Source organism: Strix uralensis, chromosome 8, assembly GCF_047716275.1.
Source record: "Strix uralensis isolate ZFMK-TIS-50842 chromosome 8, bStrUra1, whole genome shotgun sequence".
Lineage (NCBI taxonomy): Eukaryota > Metazoa > Chordata > Aves > Strigiformes > Strigidae > Strix > Strix uralensis.
The window spans coordinates 27,326,209-27,345,726 of NC_133979.1; the positions used below are offsets into that span (position 1 = coordinate 27,326,209).

General features: G+C 36.9%; 1 protein-coding gene across 1 annotated transcript; it reads right to left on the reverse strand.

Moving 5' to 3' along the window:
• Nucleotides 1-7,234: 7,234 nt before the first annotated feature.
• Nucleotides 7,235-16,974, reverse strand: RGS13 (regulator of G protein signaling 13). Its single transcript, XM_074877242.1, has 5 exons — nucleotides 16,854-16,974; nucleotides 14,110-14,178; nucleotides 11,416-11,477; nucleotides 9,339-9,505; nucleotides 7,235-7,432 (listed from the first exon to the last, which is right to left on the reverse strand). Exons 1-5 carry the CDS (start codon nucleotides 16,907-16,909, stop codon nucleotides 7,235-7,237), a joined length of 552 nt encoding a protein of 183 aa, XP_074733343.1. The 5' UTR covers nucleotides 16,910-16,974.
• Nucleotides 16,975-19,518: the final 2,544 nt, after the last annotated feature.

The following is a 19,518-nucleotide window of genomic DNA, read 5'->3' on the forward strand; positions in this document are numbered from 1 at the left end:
CTGAGCAATTTTATCCTATTTTAGCACTAGTCCTGTTGCTAGGAAGTAACTGCCATGCTGATGTGGCAGCAATAAAAGTTTAACTAATTTGTTCTGTGGAACTTTTGCTGTGTTTGTATTCTGGAATTGTATTTGATAACGTGGTATTCATCATCTCAATCTAATCCATGTGAGCAGACTTCTGAGTCAACCAGCAGGCCCACTCAACTTGTGGGACCAGATGGGTGGCACTCTCAGAGCAGCAGAGAGCTGCTATCAGCAAACTCAATTTTTACCTTGCCATGATTTCAGTGGGACTGTAGAAAACCTGTCTGTGAACAGCATTTCTAGGAAGGCTTTGTTGTGTCCTGACATATCAGTGCTGTGTTGGGACGTTATGTGGCCTGATTATGAAGACAGACTGTGGTGGTGCTAGAGACCATGCTGGAAGGCTCAATATGTATAGAGTGGAGAGAGGTCTTTAAAGTAGCGTCAAAGTTACTCCTGAAAGAATATGAACTTGTCCAAAAGGGCTGTAAGTGATAGATGTTAATTTAGAACCAATGCCATTTACAGGATGTAAGTCCTGAATTATTTAAAACAAACAAACAACAAACCCTTTAAAATGTCCTAAAATATGTGAGTGTTAAATATGCTTTTAAAAAAAATCAGTATTGAATATAAAGAGAAATGGGAGGCAGATAGAAAGGAAAAGGATTTGGAGAGCTACTGGGACAAATACACAAAGAAAATTGTGTTTTAGAAAACAAGAACAGGGTGACCACGAATAGAAACTGTTGCAAAAATACAGTTAAAATGAAAAGTACTGAAAGAGTGAAGAAGATGAGGAATAACTAACTAATTTTTGTATTGGTATCTGAACTGAAATTAGATTAAAAATATTAAAGTCCTCTTTCATTATTATAAGATTATTTCATCAGCAGACAAAATTATAAGTGAAGGAACAACATGGGCAATGATTCACAGGCTAGAAGTTTGTAGGTATTTCTTCCTTTTGAATTTTTTTTTTTAATTAACTGTGGACTTGAATTATGAGACTAAAAGCTAAGTATGTCTTCATTGGTAGAGAGTAATTAATAGAAAATATTGATGGTTCCCACTGTTTAGAAGTGATGTAATCTGCCATGGTACTGAATGACTCATAAATAACTGACCGGATCATGTGTTGTGAATGATAAATCTTTATAACTGCAAATGTCTGAAAACTGCTTTTAGAACTTTGACTGCAAATTTCTTTCCCTGTGTATTTATGCAAGTAAAGTTACAGTCCTGTATTCTTTTTCTCTAAGCAAAGGCAAAGCAGATCATGGCATGGTAGGAAGGAAATAACTCCATGAAATAGAGTATGTAACCATTTCTTCAGGAAAAAAGAAATCTTGTTCTTATTTACTCACCTTTTGTTACTGAGGTGATTACTGGAATCACTGTTTGCAGACAAGGAGTGTGGGAGAAAAAACTATTTGCCTTGGCTGGTGCTGTATATAGCAACAGCCCTAGTTGATGGATGTTCTGGGAAACTTTTGACTTACCAATCTGAGACTAGTGAGATAGGCAAGCCAGGACACAAAACAGAGGTAACAATTTAAATCTGTCATTAGGTGAATGGCATGTTCCTTCAGGACTTGGCAAATACAGTGTCAATTTGTCATTTCTGATTACTGGCACTTCCGATGTTTACGAAATGTAATCTTTCAGCTGCGGTTTGTTTCACACTATACCTTAGGCCTCGTTACCGGCCTAGCAGAGTGCACTCTGATCACCATTACTAAGCTTCTGCTCTTTGCAGCTGGACAAAAAGGCAATGCCCATATAAAGTCTTTGCTGTGATTTTATGTTCACTGACTTGTTTCCCACTGAGAACTGCAGGCTATGGATCTATGGGGTCCTGTAAAAACGACTTACAGGGGGATGGAGTTGCAGAAGAGGAACTGCAACCTGCCCTCATGCTGTAGATTCTCAGTTTTTTCCCCTTATTCTCAGATCTGTGCACTTCTTGCAGAAATCCAGAAAGAGGACACGGCATTGAAGAGCTAGGGTTGTGAAGGTGGTCTGTAGCCCATCAGTGGGGGTTTGCCATGGTTAAAACCCCCACTTGCATAAACTTCTCAGGGCGGACCTACCCCATTTCCCATTCTGTGTGGTGCATGTCCTTGAAGGAAGGAGCTGCTCTTAGTCCCTGGATAGTTGCACTGTACTTTGAGTTGAGCAAAATCTGAGGTGCAGGACACAAAGATTTACATATAAGCATGGACCTCTTGTGATAATTGTCGTAGTAATTTTGGAGGGAAAGTAAATTATAGATAAAACAGCTTTTCAGTAAGTGGTTTAAGATGCCAAGGGTGGGTAAGAAAAGCTAGCAAATGTGAAACCTTTAGCTAATATAGTTAAGAAAACAAGCTTGATGCAGTTGTGTAAACACAGGTATCTAGCCCTACTGAGATGCTCTAGGATACCCTGTGGCATCCATTTGCCACTGCAGCAGGGAATGGGCAGTATGTCCACCTACCTATGTCAGATCTACCAGCCCCAGGGGAAGTCTTGGATAGCCCAAGGGCACTACCTGCTAGAAAGTGTTTATGCAACTGGGTCAAGAGAGAATGTAGATGTACTCAGGGCTGACCATTTGCAGTGTACTTCAGGATGTCTCATTCCATGTCACTGTTTCTATAAGGATATGCCTGGAATCCATAATATGATGCTACCATGCTCTTACTAATTTACATTCCTGTCTAAAGAAACAATTGCACAATTGGGCTGCAGTGGCTCATATCTTATTGCTGGTGTGATGAGAATTCATAGTTCTTAGAATTTGTGCACCTATGATGTATAATATCTAAAAGTGTTTGGCTACATGGTTTGCTTCCCTAATATGTAATTTGCTCCTCTTGTGTTTTTGTCTTTCTTTATACACTGTTGCACCTGTTTCTTTTTATTAAAAAAAAAAAAAAAAAAGGTTAGAATCCTTTGTGTATTCTAGTCAGACCCTGAATTGGAACTGCTATTTTAAATTTGAATTTTTAAAAGTTTTTTATTTTTCTAAAACTTTTTAGTTTAAAATTAAGATTTCGAATCAAAGCATCTCAAAGCTGTGCAGTTACTCAGTGCTACTGACAAACTATTAATGGGTAATTCTACCAAGATAGGCTACCACCTCTGTGAAGCTTCACTGTAGGAGGCTATAGGCAAGCCTGTGTTAGGATGCAGTCTTTGCCCAGAAAAGGCTATGGTATGTAGCTGCGTAATCCAACTAATTGGCACGTGCAGCAAAACGTTCTTTTTAGAAGACTTCTTCCATTGTGCTCTTTCCTCTGTGTTTAGTGAACATGAGACCAAACATCAGTTTCTGCAGGGACCTGTGATTGCAACAGTACTGTATATTTGGCAATACTTGGAAATGCTACAGTCATTTCCCTTTCCTCTGAGGTTATAGGTTCCTAAACATCCTCATCTGCCCTGTAATTGGTGATAAACATCTCTACTCATATTATTTGTTTAAATCAGTTGTCTACAGTACCAAGTTCTGGGTATTACTTCACTGCTGAGCTTAGAGTGAGACTACATATAACTTATTTCTTGGGATTTAAAAGCAGAAATATCTAGAGTTAATATGGGAGTATGAAATAATTGGGAGAATTTGAGAGAAAAGCCTCCTAACAATGTATTCTTTGAAGGCTTTTGATTGTACAATGGAGAGACATTATATATTCTCAGTTACCACCCATCTGTGCAGAAAAGATTAGGCTATGCTATTCTTACAGTTTTGGTTTGACTCTAATTGTAAGCAGATTTTAGTTTGTTTTTTAGACCTGCTATGCAATCTGCATTTGTTATTCTACACCTATCATCACCTAGACACCAAGAGTGGATGTAAAACTCATGAAAACAGCAGTATAACAATAGAGTATAAATTTCATCACTTTTATCAAGGCCCATACACCTCATATTTACAAAGTAAAAATGATCTAATTGTCAGCTCTTTTTAAAATAATAATAATTTAAAAAAACCAACCACCAAACAAAACAGAAACCCCCCAGACCAGTATGGGTTGTTTTCTCTTCAGGGAGCCTCAATAGGTCAACAGTTTCCAAGGCTGGATACAGTTAATTGCTATAGTGGTTTTATTAATCTACATTTCTAACTTGCCAAATTTAATGTGTTTGAAGAATTGCCATTGTTTTGGGTTTTTTAAATTTTTTTTATTCTTGTTAAGTAAACGAGGGAAGAATGAGAGAGAATTCTGCCAATTTAGCTATTTTAAAGTTTCTTATCTATCTTAACAGGAGCTTTGAATGATTAATGTGAGCAAATGCCTTTTAGTGTTGTCTGCCAGTGGAAAGTATACCTGAGCTCATTCAAGTGCTGTTAATGAAAATGTTAAAAGCAGTGACTTGTTATTGCTGCTGACATTAGTTACTGTTTTATGAATCATGTGGTCTGATGAAATACACTGTTATTGTCATGCGTCTGGCAACACAAAAGAAAAATCAAGCAAAAGATCTCCACCAGTTAATAATAAATCTATTTTGGGAAAAGGACCCCCTTTTCTTCCAACTTAACGAAAACAACCAAAAAAACCCCCAACCAACCTTTTAGTTATTTCTAGAAGGAAATACAGTTTAATAAGCCTGCTAACCATAAGGGTTGTTAGACTCATGACCTGTTAGCAAAATAAACACTAAACATTTCATGCCATAAAAATGTGTTTGTGAGTCCCTCTGATTTCTCTGAGCATTCTCTGGGGATGATTTTTCTTTTCTCTCCTTCTGGATAATCCCCTTTCTGCAGGGAGAAAGTTTCTGTCTGTCGACATGTATGTGACCAGCCTCTTTGTGTAACCCCTTCAGAAGACTGCATGCTAAGCCTGTTTGGATATGAAGAACTATTATCCTTGGTCATTACAAGCCTCTCCCACTCAGAGACCAATGAGTCTTCTGAATTTCTAATTCTAACAGAAACGGGAAGGCTTTTCATAGTGTAGTCCTTTGCTTGTTTGATTTTTCCTCTGCTCAGGCTGGCTTTTCTCACAGATCTACTTCACTGCAGGAACTGCTTTTTAATAGTTCCTACAGTTTTTCTTTGCTGTGAGGCTGTGGCATCTGCAAGATCAAGCCAAAGTCCAATGCACTGTACGTACCTCAGAAGTTAGCAGCAGCTAAAGCTATGCTATCCCTAGCAGGATTTCCTATGGAGTCCATGCTTGCTGAGAGTGGTTTTATGAGCTAAATATTAACACATTCATATGATAATCCTTCTACATGATGTCAGTTATCAAAAGGAAAGGATTATCTCCTATACTAACAATCTCTTTTCTTACAACACTGAAGATATCTAAAAACTTTCTCTACTAGTGTAGATTATGCTCAGACATGCTTTGTATTCTGCTTTAGACATGCACATAAATTCTAGCTTGAGAATTTCATAAAAATGATGGATAAAAAGAATTTGTGGAGCCTTCGATAATTGATAAGTTACAACATGATCACTTATAACATACTGTAGTTCACGTGTTGGCATCAGAGCACACATGCACAGTTACAATTTACCAATATAACTTCATGCAAAGCCAAACATCATGTTATGCGTTTTGTAGCTGTTGATAAACATACTTATCTGTCATCAATAAGTCACTGTCCCTCTTCCCAAATGTAACTTCTATTGTGCACCACAATAATACCAATACTCAGAGGCCCAAAACAATGATTAATTTTTTTAGGAGGGATTGAGACTTTACCTTGAAATATATTCATGTATATCTTATTACACTGGCCAGAGGAACATCTTAAAAGAACAACTCTAGTTCCTCCTCACTACAAGATAGATGCCACAGAAGTGAAACCAAATTGTTTGTTCACTGTCTGCACCAACCTGTGTGTTTTCATGCTTGCCTTATAAGGAAAAGGCTTAGACATTCACACTGAAAAAATAGGGGAGGTTCTCAGTGAGAACAACAACTTACTGTGGTTAAGCAAGTGGCACAATGAACTGCTGTGAGCCTCCCATAGAAAGACTAGGCTTTCCCAACAGAGGTGAGACAATGATTACATTGTCACAAAAATTGCCTTTTTAAGCTAGGCGGCCAAGTTACAACTTGAGATAAACTGTTAAAAATCAAAATCATGAACCGGCAACGTGATTGAAGTAAGCTCAGTCAAATAAATGTATCCAACTGAATGAATACTTCATTTCTCCTGTGAAATCATTCCAGACAATCAGTGATGCTATCAGGATTCATGGGGCTGCTGTTAGAATGACTTGTTCTTCGTATTCCTTGGAATAATGCAGCTTGAGAGGATGCTAGAGAGTTCCCTGATTTCCTATGGCTTTTTGTGTCTATGTTGAGGTCCATTAAAAGAATTAAGAGATTCCAGTTTTAATGAGATTTGGGAAGTCAGACTGGTTTTTGAATGTAAACCCAAAGTACATCAATACTTGATCAATGAATCAGCAAGTTGTCTTGTACAGTTTATATATGAGAGACCTGTTTGCGTTACAGTATGAGGTTCAAATGTCAGGTCTGCTTGTATATAATTATTAGGGTGCCTGAAGGGAAAGCAATATATTTGCGTGTCCATACCCAGAAAAAAAGGATAAAATACTAATGAGTTTTATCACTGGAGATAAGTTCAGGAAACACTGGTAGCATTATAGTATACTGTAGACCAAGTACCTTTATAGCGTATGTTGTGCATCATAATTCAGCATAAAATCAACTCTACACCATATGAATACTACATAGCTTAAGATTAAGCAAACAGCTGTACTTACCTTCTTTTACTTTGAAAGAATATAAGAATAAAACAACAAAAAAGTAAATGCAGCAATGCAGATTTTTTTTCTTCTATGTTATGTATAGCCAAATAAACATTTATTTCCTAGTAGCAAAACTATTTTCTTTTTATTTCAGATCTCTCAAAACAAGAATACTGAAAATACATTATTAGAGTTGTCAAATATCAATAAAAGACTAGAACCTTAGGCTATCATTTTTGGCTGAAAATTTTATATATAGTTTTTGCTAGTTTTTAGAGTTTTATTGAGGGGAGAGGAAAACAAAAACAGAACTCTTCTGTGAAAAAAGAAAAGGAAAGGGGAAGATAGTGCCTCATCAATTCTAACATCAACAGAACAGTTGAGCAGATTAGTAATAATATGTCTACTGCCTGATTTCTCCTACTTTAAATCTTACACGCTTCCATGCCAGAAGAAACTATTCTAAATTTTCAGTCTTTCTCTTTAATTTACCATTGAATTATTGCCATTACTTTGAAGGCTGTGTTTGAGTTTTTGATAGAACTTTGATTCAAGAAACCGTGGATAAGAATCTCTTTCCATGTGCATGTAAATTATTCTCTGTGCTTCATCAAAACAGGACTGTGTTGGCTTTTGAATATTCCTTATAATCGCTTTCCTCACAGGACTGTCAATGTTAATCTGAAACAGAAAGCAACATTACTAAAGTATCACTGAATATATGCAAAAGAATGGTAAGGAAGATTGAATTTAGGGGACCTGTACTGAATGCCTCTTCTTTCTATCTTTAATTGTATCTTTTATATATGGGCCCACGACTTCAAACCTTAGGGAGTTTAAGTGGTATATGTTTGATTTGCTCGCTAATTCTAGAAAGAATAAGAACATACGTATGGTTTAGGCAGAGGAAGAAGTCCTCCAGACATGGCTTGTATGGAGTGGCTGTGGTGGAAGGAATAGCTGAAAGGTGTTGACATCCAAGCCCCCTTTCTTTTGCTAAGAATTGTTCCTAGAGCTATGATTAGATCCCTGAGGAGGAATTATTTCAAATGCATCCTAGTGACTGGAGGTGCAGAGTACCGGTGAAAACCAATTGCTAAAATTATTATGATCTCTGAGATAAGCTAAAACTGAGCCCATATATCAACCTATCAATCTTCTACTGCAATCCAGGGTTTGCAGCAGATAAATTGAAGCTCTCTGGGTGTGTAAGAATAGAAAGGTGATAGGAAAGTATGTCAGACAAAATGGGAACTTTTGATAATCCATTAGCTCATGATGAATTATATTGATTTTTTTTCATTTTGACTTTGTTAGTGTTGAGATGAGTGCTGATGTCTTTCATGGCTTGGGATCCAGAGGAGCCATTTGAGTTGCACCTTTCTAAATGGTGCTGAAATTTGAATATAAACTGTTCAAAATCCTTACAAGCATCTACCTTTGTAGAGTTTTTGTGTTAATAGTGAATATCAAGAAAACGTGAAATCAGTGTGTCCTGAAGATCTAGAAATCAGACAGCAAATACCAAGATTCAAATACATAGTATTTTAGAAAAAAATTACACAGCTTATTTTTAACTGTCCTGATTTAAGCTCTTACTTTTGATTAATGAATTTGTGGTTGGCAATACTGACGTTTCTCTTTTGGAAATGCAAATGTCTTGCTGAGTTTTCTACAGCTGCACATGCTAAAAGTAAAATAAATCAGAAAAAGACAGAAAAATGCATTGTCTTGCCAACTGACATTTAAAACCAACAGAGGGAACTTTCAAATTTCCTCAAGTTTTGGATTAGTGGGAGTGGTTTAGTCATTTAAAACAGCAACTGCTCTCAGCCAACATTTGGGAATCCAGCTGAGTTGGCCTTATTGTTATGTGTAAACCAGAAAACAATCTAGCCTGATTTTTCAGTTATGTCAGTCTGCCAGAGGCAGTGGCAGTAAAAGCCAGTATTAGCTTACTTTTGCAAGGAGAATAATAAACAGGAATAGTTAAAGGTCATAGAGCATGCCTGGCCAAGCAGGAATGACTTTTTTGTATAGCCACTTTTCAGAAAAAAAAAAATCACTCTCAAACACTTCACACAGATCTGCTCTGTTTTCCCTAAATCTTATGCTGCTGGAAGCAGAAAATAATTACTCTGTCTTGGAACCTTTCTTTTAGCCCATTTTTAAAAGGCAACAGCAGTGGGTAGTTTTTACTTTGTTCATTTATATTTACTCTTGCAAAGACCAGAGTAATATATACATGTAGCAATGGCATAATCTGAAATCTATTGAAGTGGTATCAATGGCCTCTGGATCAGATGCTAAAAAGAATAGAACGGATCCAAGAACTTGGTTCTTCATCTAATTGTGCCTTGTGCTTGTATCCTTGGTGGATATAGTTGAAAGATTTGCCTATAGACAAGATTTGAAGGCAAGTATTAAAATGCTGTGTGCAAAGGAGTTTGGGGAGGATGAATAGCAACAGTTTTCACTCCCTTTAATACAAGAGGTGCTAAACATTTGTTGTTGCTTTTTGTAAGCTACATTACACATCAGGCATTCCTATTAGAGCAAATAACAAGTTCATGTTATTATATGTCACCTCATTGGGAGCTTGGGGTTGAATGTAACTTGTAAAAAGTTTCTTGGCCACAGAAATCCTTTTCCTCTGTGATGTGATCTTCTTATAGGCTTCACAAGCAAGCCAAAAATCTATGTTTTCATCACTGTGCTCTATCTTCAAGTAGGTCTTGTAGATCATAGGCCCATCTGTAAAAATTTCAGAAGCCATATTTATATACAATGTAATATGCATTACTTTTAGAGTCCTTTGAAGGCAATAGAGACATTTACAAGGCAGTATAATTCTTGCTTGTATACCTGTAATATTCTTATTATATTATGTCAAAGTAGGGAATTAAACACACTAACTCACCCCAGAGCCCTACACTTCAACATCGCGTTTTCCTGAACATGCAGAGCTCCCTTTAACCTCAGTGGCATTTCACTATGCAGACACAGAGCACTGAAAACTTCGTTCTTCCTGGTCTCTGTGAACGTTATCAAACATATCCAAAGACTGACAAGTATTTGTAAATTCCAGATCTAGTTTTGTGCAGAAGATATCTAAGTATTTTTTTACTCAGTCATGATTATTTGATAAAAAGACCTTGTTTTCTTGGTGTAAGAATTTGGGGAAAAAGCAATCAGCAAAGAAAGGAAATAACTTTTTTTTTTTTTTTTTCCTTGCCAATGTAATTGAGTGAAGTAATGCAGTTAAAGGAATATTCTATTCAGTAACTAAGGTGTTCTGCACCTGAGGATGTCTTTGCAACACCTAGCAGTGGAGTTCAAAAGCAGCTATCAGTGGGATTTTGGCAAAGATTAAATTCCTGAGGCTGCCTTTTTTCATGTCATTAGACATGCTTTGTACGGGATTAGGTGATAGAGTTGCTGAAATGCCTCTAGCCAGGAGAACATTTATGAGGCTTCACTTGAGCAGGAATGGTGCTAGCCGTTCTAAGATGTACTTTCAGAGTAAAACCTAAGATAGGCAAATACTTTGCCTACCTTTCATAAAGAGCTGCAAATCCATTGGCTTTAGAGTTTCTGGATTTTCTTGTGAGTACACCTTTGCATTTTCCAATGTCATTAAGCATTTAAATGAATTCAAAACCAACAAATAGTGCGACCTAAATGCAGTGAATGAGGTATTTTAAGAAGGGTAATATCTGAGTACTGCTGGAAGCTACAAGCGTTTTATTTAAAGCAAGCTTTCCTGCTGGTGCCGCACTCTGGGCTTTTGTGTTTCTAAAGACACTGAGCACTGCCTGTCATCTGGCAGTAATGTGATAGCATACATGCCTGCTGCTTGTGCTATAATTTTGTCTCTTTTAAATGTTTTCTGTTATGCACTTTCTGCCTGTACTTTCCCTGCAAACTGTAACATACTAGGTTGATTGCTGTTAAAGAAAGAAGATTTTGCCATTAAAATCTTTAGTTGTTACAAATTCTGTCTGTAATCTTCTTGCTCTTTGTAATTTGTCTGTAGTTTGAAAATAATGCCAGTCCCTAAATTAATTTTATAGGTTTGTGCTGTGATGTAACTCTGTATGTGACTTTCTCATCAATATTTTTTAAAAAGTAATTCAACAGTGATATTCCAGACTGCTGTCCATACGAGAAACGTGGGAGAGCTCTGAGTCCTGAATGAGGCTGGGAGGTGCTGGAGTGGGAAAGTTCAGATTTGCCACTGTGGCTACAATTCTTCCCATACCTGAGACGAGGGTCTGAGTTACCTTCCACGGTATTACGCTGCATAGATGCACCATTAGCTGTGCTCTCTTTGACATACACACGATTTCCCAAGTCAACTTTTCTTTCACTTTCTTCTAATATATATTGCTATACAGCGTTCTAAATTAGGGATATGGCAGATAAATCTGCCCTTATGTGCCTTTAAAAGAATTACATGTGCTTGCAGAAATGGGAAGTTTGAGAAAGCATTTACAGCATGCTACATTTATTTTCAGTGTGATGCATGCTAAGCATGTCATACAAAGTTGTTTTTCATTAGTTGCATATAAAACAGCATAGGTTATACTGTATGACTTAATGATTTTGCTTTGTGGGAACTTTTTTCAGTAATCCATCTGGGGTACAAACATACAATTACTTACATTTACTTGTTATCATCTTTTCAAAAGACTGGGACCATTGTAGCACTTCCTCCAAAGATACTCTTTAGAAAAAAGGAGATTATTGTAGGATTAGCTGTCGTTCAAAGTATTAAAAAAAAAAAAAATGAAATTACATTCTTGAAAAACTGTTCCCTAACTTAAATAAGATCTGTATGAAACTTATATTTTTAAAGATTTTTCTGTATGTCCTAGATCTTGTGCCTATGCTGAAGCAAATATTCTTGCTGTAACAAATACAGTTCCATCTCAAGGTGCTCCCATGTAATTCCTTTGGAAATGGCATTCACTTATTTGATTTGTGCTTAGGAGAAGCACAAGAAAAGAACTAGCTTTCTAGCTAGCAACTTCTCTGGGACAGGAATCATTATATAGTTTGTTTATGAGATGTTGATGTTTGTATTTAGTAGCAAAATCTTTAAGGGCTCAAGATGTCATTGTGATATTTAAAGGCCTTTAACATCTAAATTGATTTATCAGCTGAGAGCTGAATATAAACTCTGAACATAAAGTAAATAATGAAAGTTTAATACAGTCTTAGCTGTAAGGGCCTTCCATCTCTCTCCAGTTGTTTACAATGCAGTATGACACTATTACTAATCTAGACAGTCCTTGGAGGTGACTACAATAGTATTTCTTTCTTTCATGTTTGCCATTCTTAAGGAATAATTTCATAAGCTTCTAGGAGCCTCCTACCTGATTCTGGGAAAAAGTATGGAAGTAGTGAGGTAAGAGACTAAACAATTTAAGGAAAAACAAATGTTTGAGGGCAAATAACTCCATTTAAGTGCATGTAGCTCCATTTACACCAACTGATTTTTAAGCATTGCTGTTATAGGACATCAATGCTGGTAACTTCGAAAAAATGCTTATGCTTATATTAGTAGAAGAAAACACAAGGGATGTATTCCAGTGGGTGCTTTCCATTATGCGTCAGCCTAACCTGGGAGAAGATCCCTTCCCATTAAGTATTTTGTTTTCATATGAGCTACAATTTTGACAACACCTATTAGTATCACAGAACTTCTTTTGTTTAAATTAAAAGCAAAATTGGCTTTGGTATGAGTGCTGCATGATGCTTCATAGTTTTCTGCTGCACAACAGCCATTAGCGGCTTTGTAGCTTTTTTAATTGGTGATCACTGGTTTATTTTTAACTTTGTATAATCCTCTCTTTCTCTGAAAGAGTACATGCTGTGACTCACTGATTATTCTGTCAGGCTTTCCTCATCAGTCTGAATTGATCAGGGGAATATATAGTAATAGAAATACTACCACTATCAAATTATGGTGTCAATAACTCTCTAGTAACTCTTGGCAGTAAAAAATTATATTTTTTTCCTTCTTGTGAGCTACTGGCCTCCTCTCTGTATAAACTCATGAAGCGTGTGGTTATGGGGAGCGAGAATCTCTAGTCCTTTGAATGCTTTGTTCCTTAAGAGCTGCTTCTGAGTCATATTCACTGTTACTGACGCAGATAATTTTTCACCTCTGTCAGCAATTGCACTTGTATATAGAACAAGTGACAACCTTGTCTGTCTGAGCATCATCAGTAGGGCCATCTTATTTCCATTTCTGATTATTTGTCTTTAGCATTAATCAGTGAAGCAGAAAGAATGCTGCCTGATGGGGCAGCTGACACAGAGGAAAACCTTTTTACCTTTTTACTTTCCTTTTAAAATCAGGAAAATAATGAAAGGCAGCAAGGAAAATTGGACCATGGGTTATTAGGATCTGTATTAATGCTACTTTCATAGCTGCTGTGCTGACAGTAAACTTCTTGCTGCACTGATTTGCAACATGATTGAATTTGCTGAAGAACATATATTGCACTGAAAAAACCTGAATATTCTCCAAGAATAACTAAGGCTTTATAGCTGGGACTCCAAAGTTTAAATTGGAAAATGCTGTTGCAGTGTCTGGGGGGAGCTATTGTTCAGTTACTGTACTATTTCCAGAGTGAGGGGCTTCCCTGGCCACTGCTGTATGGGAGAGAATTCCTCATCTGAGAGTCTCTTTTGGAAATGCTGTCTGGATTTCTGCCACTTAACCTCATCCAAATGGCAGCTTCAGGAGTTGTCAGACACACCTCAGTATTGCTGTGGAGGACACGTATTTCTCTAATCAATAAATCAAGACCGTGTATGATCTGATACCAGTTGGCAGGCATGTTGGATGGAAGCATTTCATCACCCCAGTGTGACATACTGACCAAAGTTCTAGCTATGGTTGGCTTCCACTGAGGTTGGTGGCAGATGAGGACTTGCAGGAAGCGCTTGGCCATGTCTCTTATCCACGACATGTGTATTCAAACTTTGCCAACAGTCTGAATTCTTTTAAAGGACTGACCCAAAATATTGGGTTTACAGATTCTTCACAGTCCCAGATCTGGACTTAATCCAGGGATTAGTTTAAGTCTATGCCTATTTAATATAAAAGAAGTTCCCACTGGGATATACTTTCCTTCCGCTGGAAAAAAGCCAGTTTTACACTTCATATACTGCAAAGGAATTGGCTATATGAAGGAGGTCAGCTGGGGCAGTTGTGAAGTTGTTGCACTCTTTTGCATGATCTTAAACTTGCAAAGAAAACTTCCACTGTGAATTTCGAGATTTTTGTCTCTCATACTCAGACAGCTGCATGTACTGCAGAACATAAGAATCTTACTGTTACTTACTTAAAACTGATCCCATTTTCTTCTGCTCTGAATATCTTGCAAAACCAGCAAGTATTTGGACTCATTCTCCTAAACATGGAAAACATATGAGTTTTAAACTTGCTGTGCTCAGTTCTGGCTATCTTAAATTCCAAATTCCACTTATAATTCGGTCTCCATATAACAATGTTACCAGTTCTAACAGTATTCTTATTTTATGCATCTAATCTTTATCTATGAGTCATGGCTGAAGGATTAGACCAAAATATGTTTTTGTAACATGCAAGAACTTAAAAAACAAAAACTAAAATCAAGCATTCCAATGGATATCTCTTAGGGAAAAATAGAAATGCTAATAATTCTCCCTCTTTGCTTCTCCAATTGTGAAAAGAGATTACAAGTTTAAGCCTGACCCAAGACCAAAGGAAACCAGGAATCTTTTCCCTGAAAGATCAGGGTGACCTGGATCCGGGATCAGAGCTCAATGTAAACTGGACAATGATGAGTGTCTGAGATTAACACTGATATTTGTCCAGCAAGTATCTCAAAGTCAATAAAAATTGGTATTAAACTTGCTTTTGTATAGAGATTATATCCATAAGAAAGGGTGTAATTTTTTTTAGGAATAAGACAGTCAAGAATATGTTTGAAAAACAAAATTAAAAAATTCTTGTAACTTGAAGTATGTTTATTTCTTCTCCTTTGGCTTTCAAGAGATGCCAAATTCTTTGCAAAGTTTGCGTGGTACAGTGGGTAAGCTTGTATATACCTGCCTGAAATCAAAACAATAGTCTTAGACATTATTTATTTAAACTCACAGGGGTTTTTTAGGTTTGGGTTTGACTGGCACATATTACTCCTACAACAAATTTTTTTCTTCAAACTGAAACATACAATAAAACACAGAACAAGGCTGTATCTCCCGGCATTCTGAACCTGTGAAATGATCGCATTTGCCTTTAAGTCTTATTTTCCTTGTTCCCCTGGCGTCTGTATCCAATTTTGCATTATACAAGAGTTTTATCCAGTAGATTTCCATCAGGATGTTGCCACTTCACAGCTCTGCCTGACTGCTATACTGCGACTCCTGCTGCGCACGCTCCCTGCAGCCCTGTAGGATTGCCAGTGGCCATTTCCTACTGTTGTGGTGTTCTCTGAACTATGCTCTCTGCTTCGCTTCTGTAGGACTTCCGCTACTCTTGCCTATTCATTTCACTAGTATTTATTCATCTCACCCTCCGCCTAAAAGCAATCTTTTAAAACTACACAATATTCCATATTTAAGATAGTTATGCATTTAAATTCAGTCATATGGTTATTGTTTATCACCTTATTTTAGACTATTTTACCCAATGCTCTCTATTTTGGGTCTTTTCATGTTGCAATTGTTTGTCTTCTATTCACTGAAATATAAACAAAATATAGCTTTTGTGGCTTTTTTGAAACTTGAAGAAGGTTATGTACGTTGCCTACTACACAGAAATGCTCAAAAAATATTATATGAAGCACTATTAAGTAATCTAGTTCAGCTATTTCCATCTAAATTCGAAGTGTCAATCAGTAATTTTTTTCTTTGGATGCTTGCTGCATGAAGTCACATTTATATAAGGAAATGTTAGAGTTCTGAGGAACCATTTTAATTTGAGTTAGAGGCTTTAAGCAAATAGTATTCCCCAGGGCTTGTTGGGTACACACATTTGCCAAGCATACATCCAGGGCTTTGTGATTCTCTCTTCTTTTAATATTAGAAACGTTTCCTAATGAACCGAGGAACAGAGCATGCTGATTTTATCTTTTTCGGTGCTTCTTTGGAATGTCTTCTTTCCACTGAAGCAGAGTCTATGCTTCATTAGTCTAATATTGCTGGCAATAGTCTTAGTCCTAAAATAAGATGGGAATAGTACACAAAGCTACAACATGCCCTTGGGCAATTTGTGTCAGTTTTGAATTGGCTGATCTTCACAAGTGTGAGCTGAGACTTTACCTGTCTTAGTGTCCTATCTTCTATTGTAAATGGTAACCCATCTACATCTGTACTTAATACAGCTTTGCAGTGTTCAGCTACCTAGGTTTGGATCATGGGAGCTGTTTTCACCTGGTACATATGAATAACATGTAGTATCCTTTTTGTTTCCTTATTATAAGGCTTTATTGCAACAAGACCACAAGTTCTTTAACATGTAGGATCTGTGCTTCCTGCAGGTCTTGTAATCAAAAAGAAAGTCACATAGTTACAGCACTTTCAGAGAAGGAATTGCCTATCTGATAATAAATGAATCTAAGTCCTAAAGTTATTAATATCTGTAAAACATATAAGCAGTACTGATGTGGAAGTGATTGTTTAACTGTTGTTATATTTCATATTGGAAAAATATCAGAAAAACTGCTTTGGTAGATCAAAGAACAAGATCTCTTTATTTTCCAAACTACAGCATACATTCTGATTTTTCAGCACCCTTATGCTGTGCCAGTGAATCTGCAAACTACCTAATGTCACAGTTTTTAGTATGCAGTACAGGTTTCTTCAGAGGGAAACTGCTAAATAAAAGTTCTAATTAACTGCCTTCTATAATGTCACTCAGCTTACTTTGCACTAAGAGTATTACACAAAATACTCATCTATAAATAGGGTTACATCAGAAACATTTATAAAATGAATACCTTTGCTATGCTGAGATAACTTTACATGCCAAGAGAAAGAGGTGTTTCCCTGCCTATGCTCTACTTTTCTGTTAATATTTCGAAGTACAAAATCTTATACTTACAGAAACTCTTCTTGGATTGTTTCCCTTGGTTGAAAAGTTCCATTTAGTAGTTGCATTTGTAGGGATAATTTTTCAAATTCCTTGACTTCTTTTTTTGCTTCATTATTTTCTTTTAGTGTAGAGGGTCCTTACCACCCTTTGGTTGTGTCTATGTTGCTCGTGTTCGTGTCTGACTCCTTTCTTATACATACCATAGGCAAACAGTGGCTGTGGTTTCTATCAGAAAGAGTTCAGTTGGACTCTGATGCACCACTGATAGAGGCTATTTGCTCTGAAATTATCTTGAGATCTCCACTGATCAGTTGTAATGAAATGAAGCTGTGTTTTACTGCACTGAAATCTTGCATGTATTGTCCAAATTTTGTGACTAATATTTTCCATCCCTTTATCAAAGTTCTTTACATGAAGTCTAAAGTCCATGTTGAAATGACATGAAAGGCAAAAGTACACTTGCAGTAAAATAAGTTTCATCCTCTTACAGACAGCATTATGAAGTACTTTGAATTGCCATGGGAGAGTCTTTATTTTCTGCTCTGACCCATTAGTGTGAGGCTGTTACGTGCTTCTAACTTCTCAGTTTGGTATTGCACACCATCTGAGTGATGTTAGAGCAGAACTTTCTCTAAACTTGTATGAGGTCCTCAGTCCTTTTTTCTCATAGCTGTTGCCCAGCTTATGGCCTCATTTTAAATTGAGACTCAAGCTATCTACATTTCACTCATTCTTCTCTAGCTGAGTGTTTCAAAGCAGCTGTGCTGTGCAATAGCACTGAAGTTGCTCTGTTCGTGCCAGTGGTAGACTTGTTTGTAGTGATACTGGGGCTTTGGGAGTAAGCACTAGCTAAACTATTTGTTATAAAACAGAAATGGGGGGGGGGGGGGGGGGGGGAGCGGAATCTTTCTAGAGGGCTTTCTGTCCTTTCTGGGGGTAGTTGTGAGTTATGGTCTCTGGGGATTTACCAGCATCTACAAAGCACCAACTGACTCTGTCCAGAGGGAAAGGTTGGTCTTCTCCCTGCTCTATCTGACAGCCCAGCTGTGTGTGGTGTGTAATGTTTCTTTCAATCTGATCTTTCTGTTCTGACTCATCTTTCTTTTTCTCTTACAACGCCTCCTAGGGAAAGCATAACCTGTGTAGTATTTGAACTTAAACTGAAGTTCCAGCCTACAATAATATAGCACACTCATTTATTTTATTGCAGCTCACCCTACTGGTGTACAGGCCCAGTGTAGAAGGATGTACATCCATTCTCCAAAAGTAATGATTCTGCTAGGGAGGAAACGTGTGGGGTGAGCACACCTACAGCAGAACCTGGTGTCTGAGCAGGGCAGTGTAAGACCCTGCCTGTAAGGAACTCACCATGGGACCTGGCCTGTGCTTATGGAAAGGGAGGAACAAATATCACAATATGTGATTTATTTTCTATGGATTGCTATTTCATTAAATCTTATTTTGTGTTCTTCATATCTTCGCACAAGTTTTTGGAGTATTTTGCTCTCTTTCTATAATAGGAATGGGCAGGGGCAAACATCTGTGTAATGTAACTTGATTATTCAAATAATTGCAGTAGTGAGACAACCCAGCTTTCTCACATGCCTCCTCAAAAATAATACTTCTAATGCCTGCACATACAGGCAGTTATATACTAAAAGCATCTGAGGGAAGTGACTTTGGCCTGAACTTAACAAGATAAAAATGGCTATAAAAATCTTACTTGTAGAACTATTCAAATTAAATTAATTTTTTTTTTAAAAAGCACCATATGAATAAATGTGATTCTGGAAAAGTCACACAATGAAAATTCCAATTATGTCGATAGTCTCCACTAGTGATATGAACCAGTATTTAACTATTTGATTTACATATATTTTGTAAAAACCTTGTGTGTGTACATATGTACATAAACAAGTTCTTTTGCAAAAGCTTACATATATCTTATTTTTGCAATAAATTTTATTGGCAATAAAGGACATTTAATCTAAAATCTTCATATTAAAATGAATGATAATGAACTAAATAGGGCTTTTTTCTATCATCAGGACACCATATTATGAGATTTCTTTGTAAATTTAAATTGTGCAGTGACTGAGAATCAGTAACCAGTGTCTTTGTGTTGAAATATTTTATTTTACATATTACAGACATTAAAAATACTGTAATAATACTTAAAATTGAAATAAACTTGTTTTGGGGTTTTTCCATAAGCTTGTTCTTGTTATTAAGCGGAAGAAAATACTTATACAAACCTTCTCTTGACTTGTACTGTGGAAGAATATTTAGGTGTAGGATTTGTTGCTTATTTCACATCTGCAGTTTTGTTGTATCCTTGACCATGCTCTAAAGCACCATTTGAAATTTAATGGGTATCTGCAGGCACTTAGGACCGCATTGGGTGGTTGACTTGCCGGCAAATCTGTCCTTGGATCAGTGCAGAGGAACTGTAAAACCAGAGAATCTGGCTGGCTGGGAAGCTCTCAAAGACTGAGAGAGCCTGAAGGGCTATGGATATGTTCCTGCCTGCCATCACCATGTCACTACGAGGACTCTATCTTCTTACTCTTGACAGGACTGCTACCATTCAAGCTTGTTGCTATTTCATTAAGCTTGTTGCAAATATGATTTTACAACTTTTTTCTCGGAGTCAGTTGCTTCATAGCTTGATACC

Coding starts and splice junctions, on each gene's coding strand:
- RGS13 (XM_074877242.1), bottom strand. CDS start 16,909: ATGCAACTACTAAATGGAACTTTTCAACCAAGGGAAACAATCCAAGAA. Junction 11,478..14,109: donor GAAAATGGGATCAGTTTTAA/GTAAGTAACAGT, acceptor TTTTTTCTAAAG/AGTATCTTTGGAGGAAGTGC. Junction 9,506..11,415: donor AAAGATGATAACAAGTAAAT/GTAAGTAATTGT, acceptor AAATTTTTACAG/ATGGGCCTATGATCTACAAG.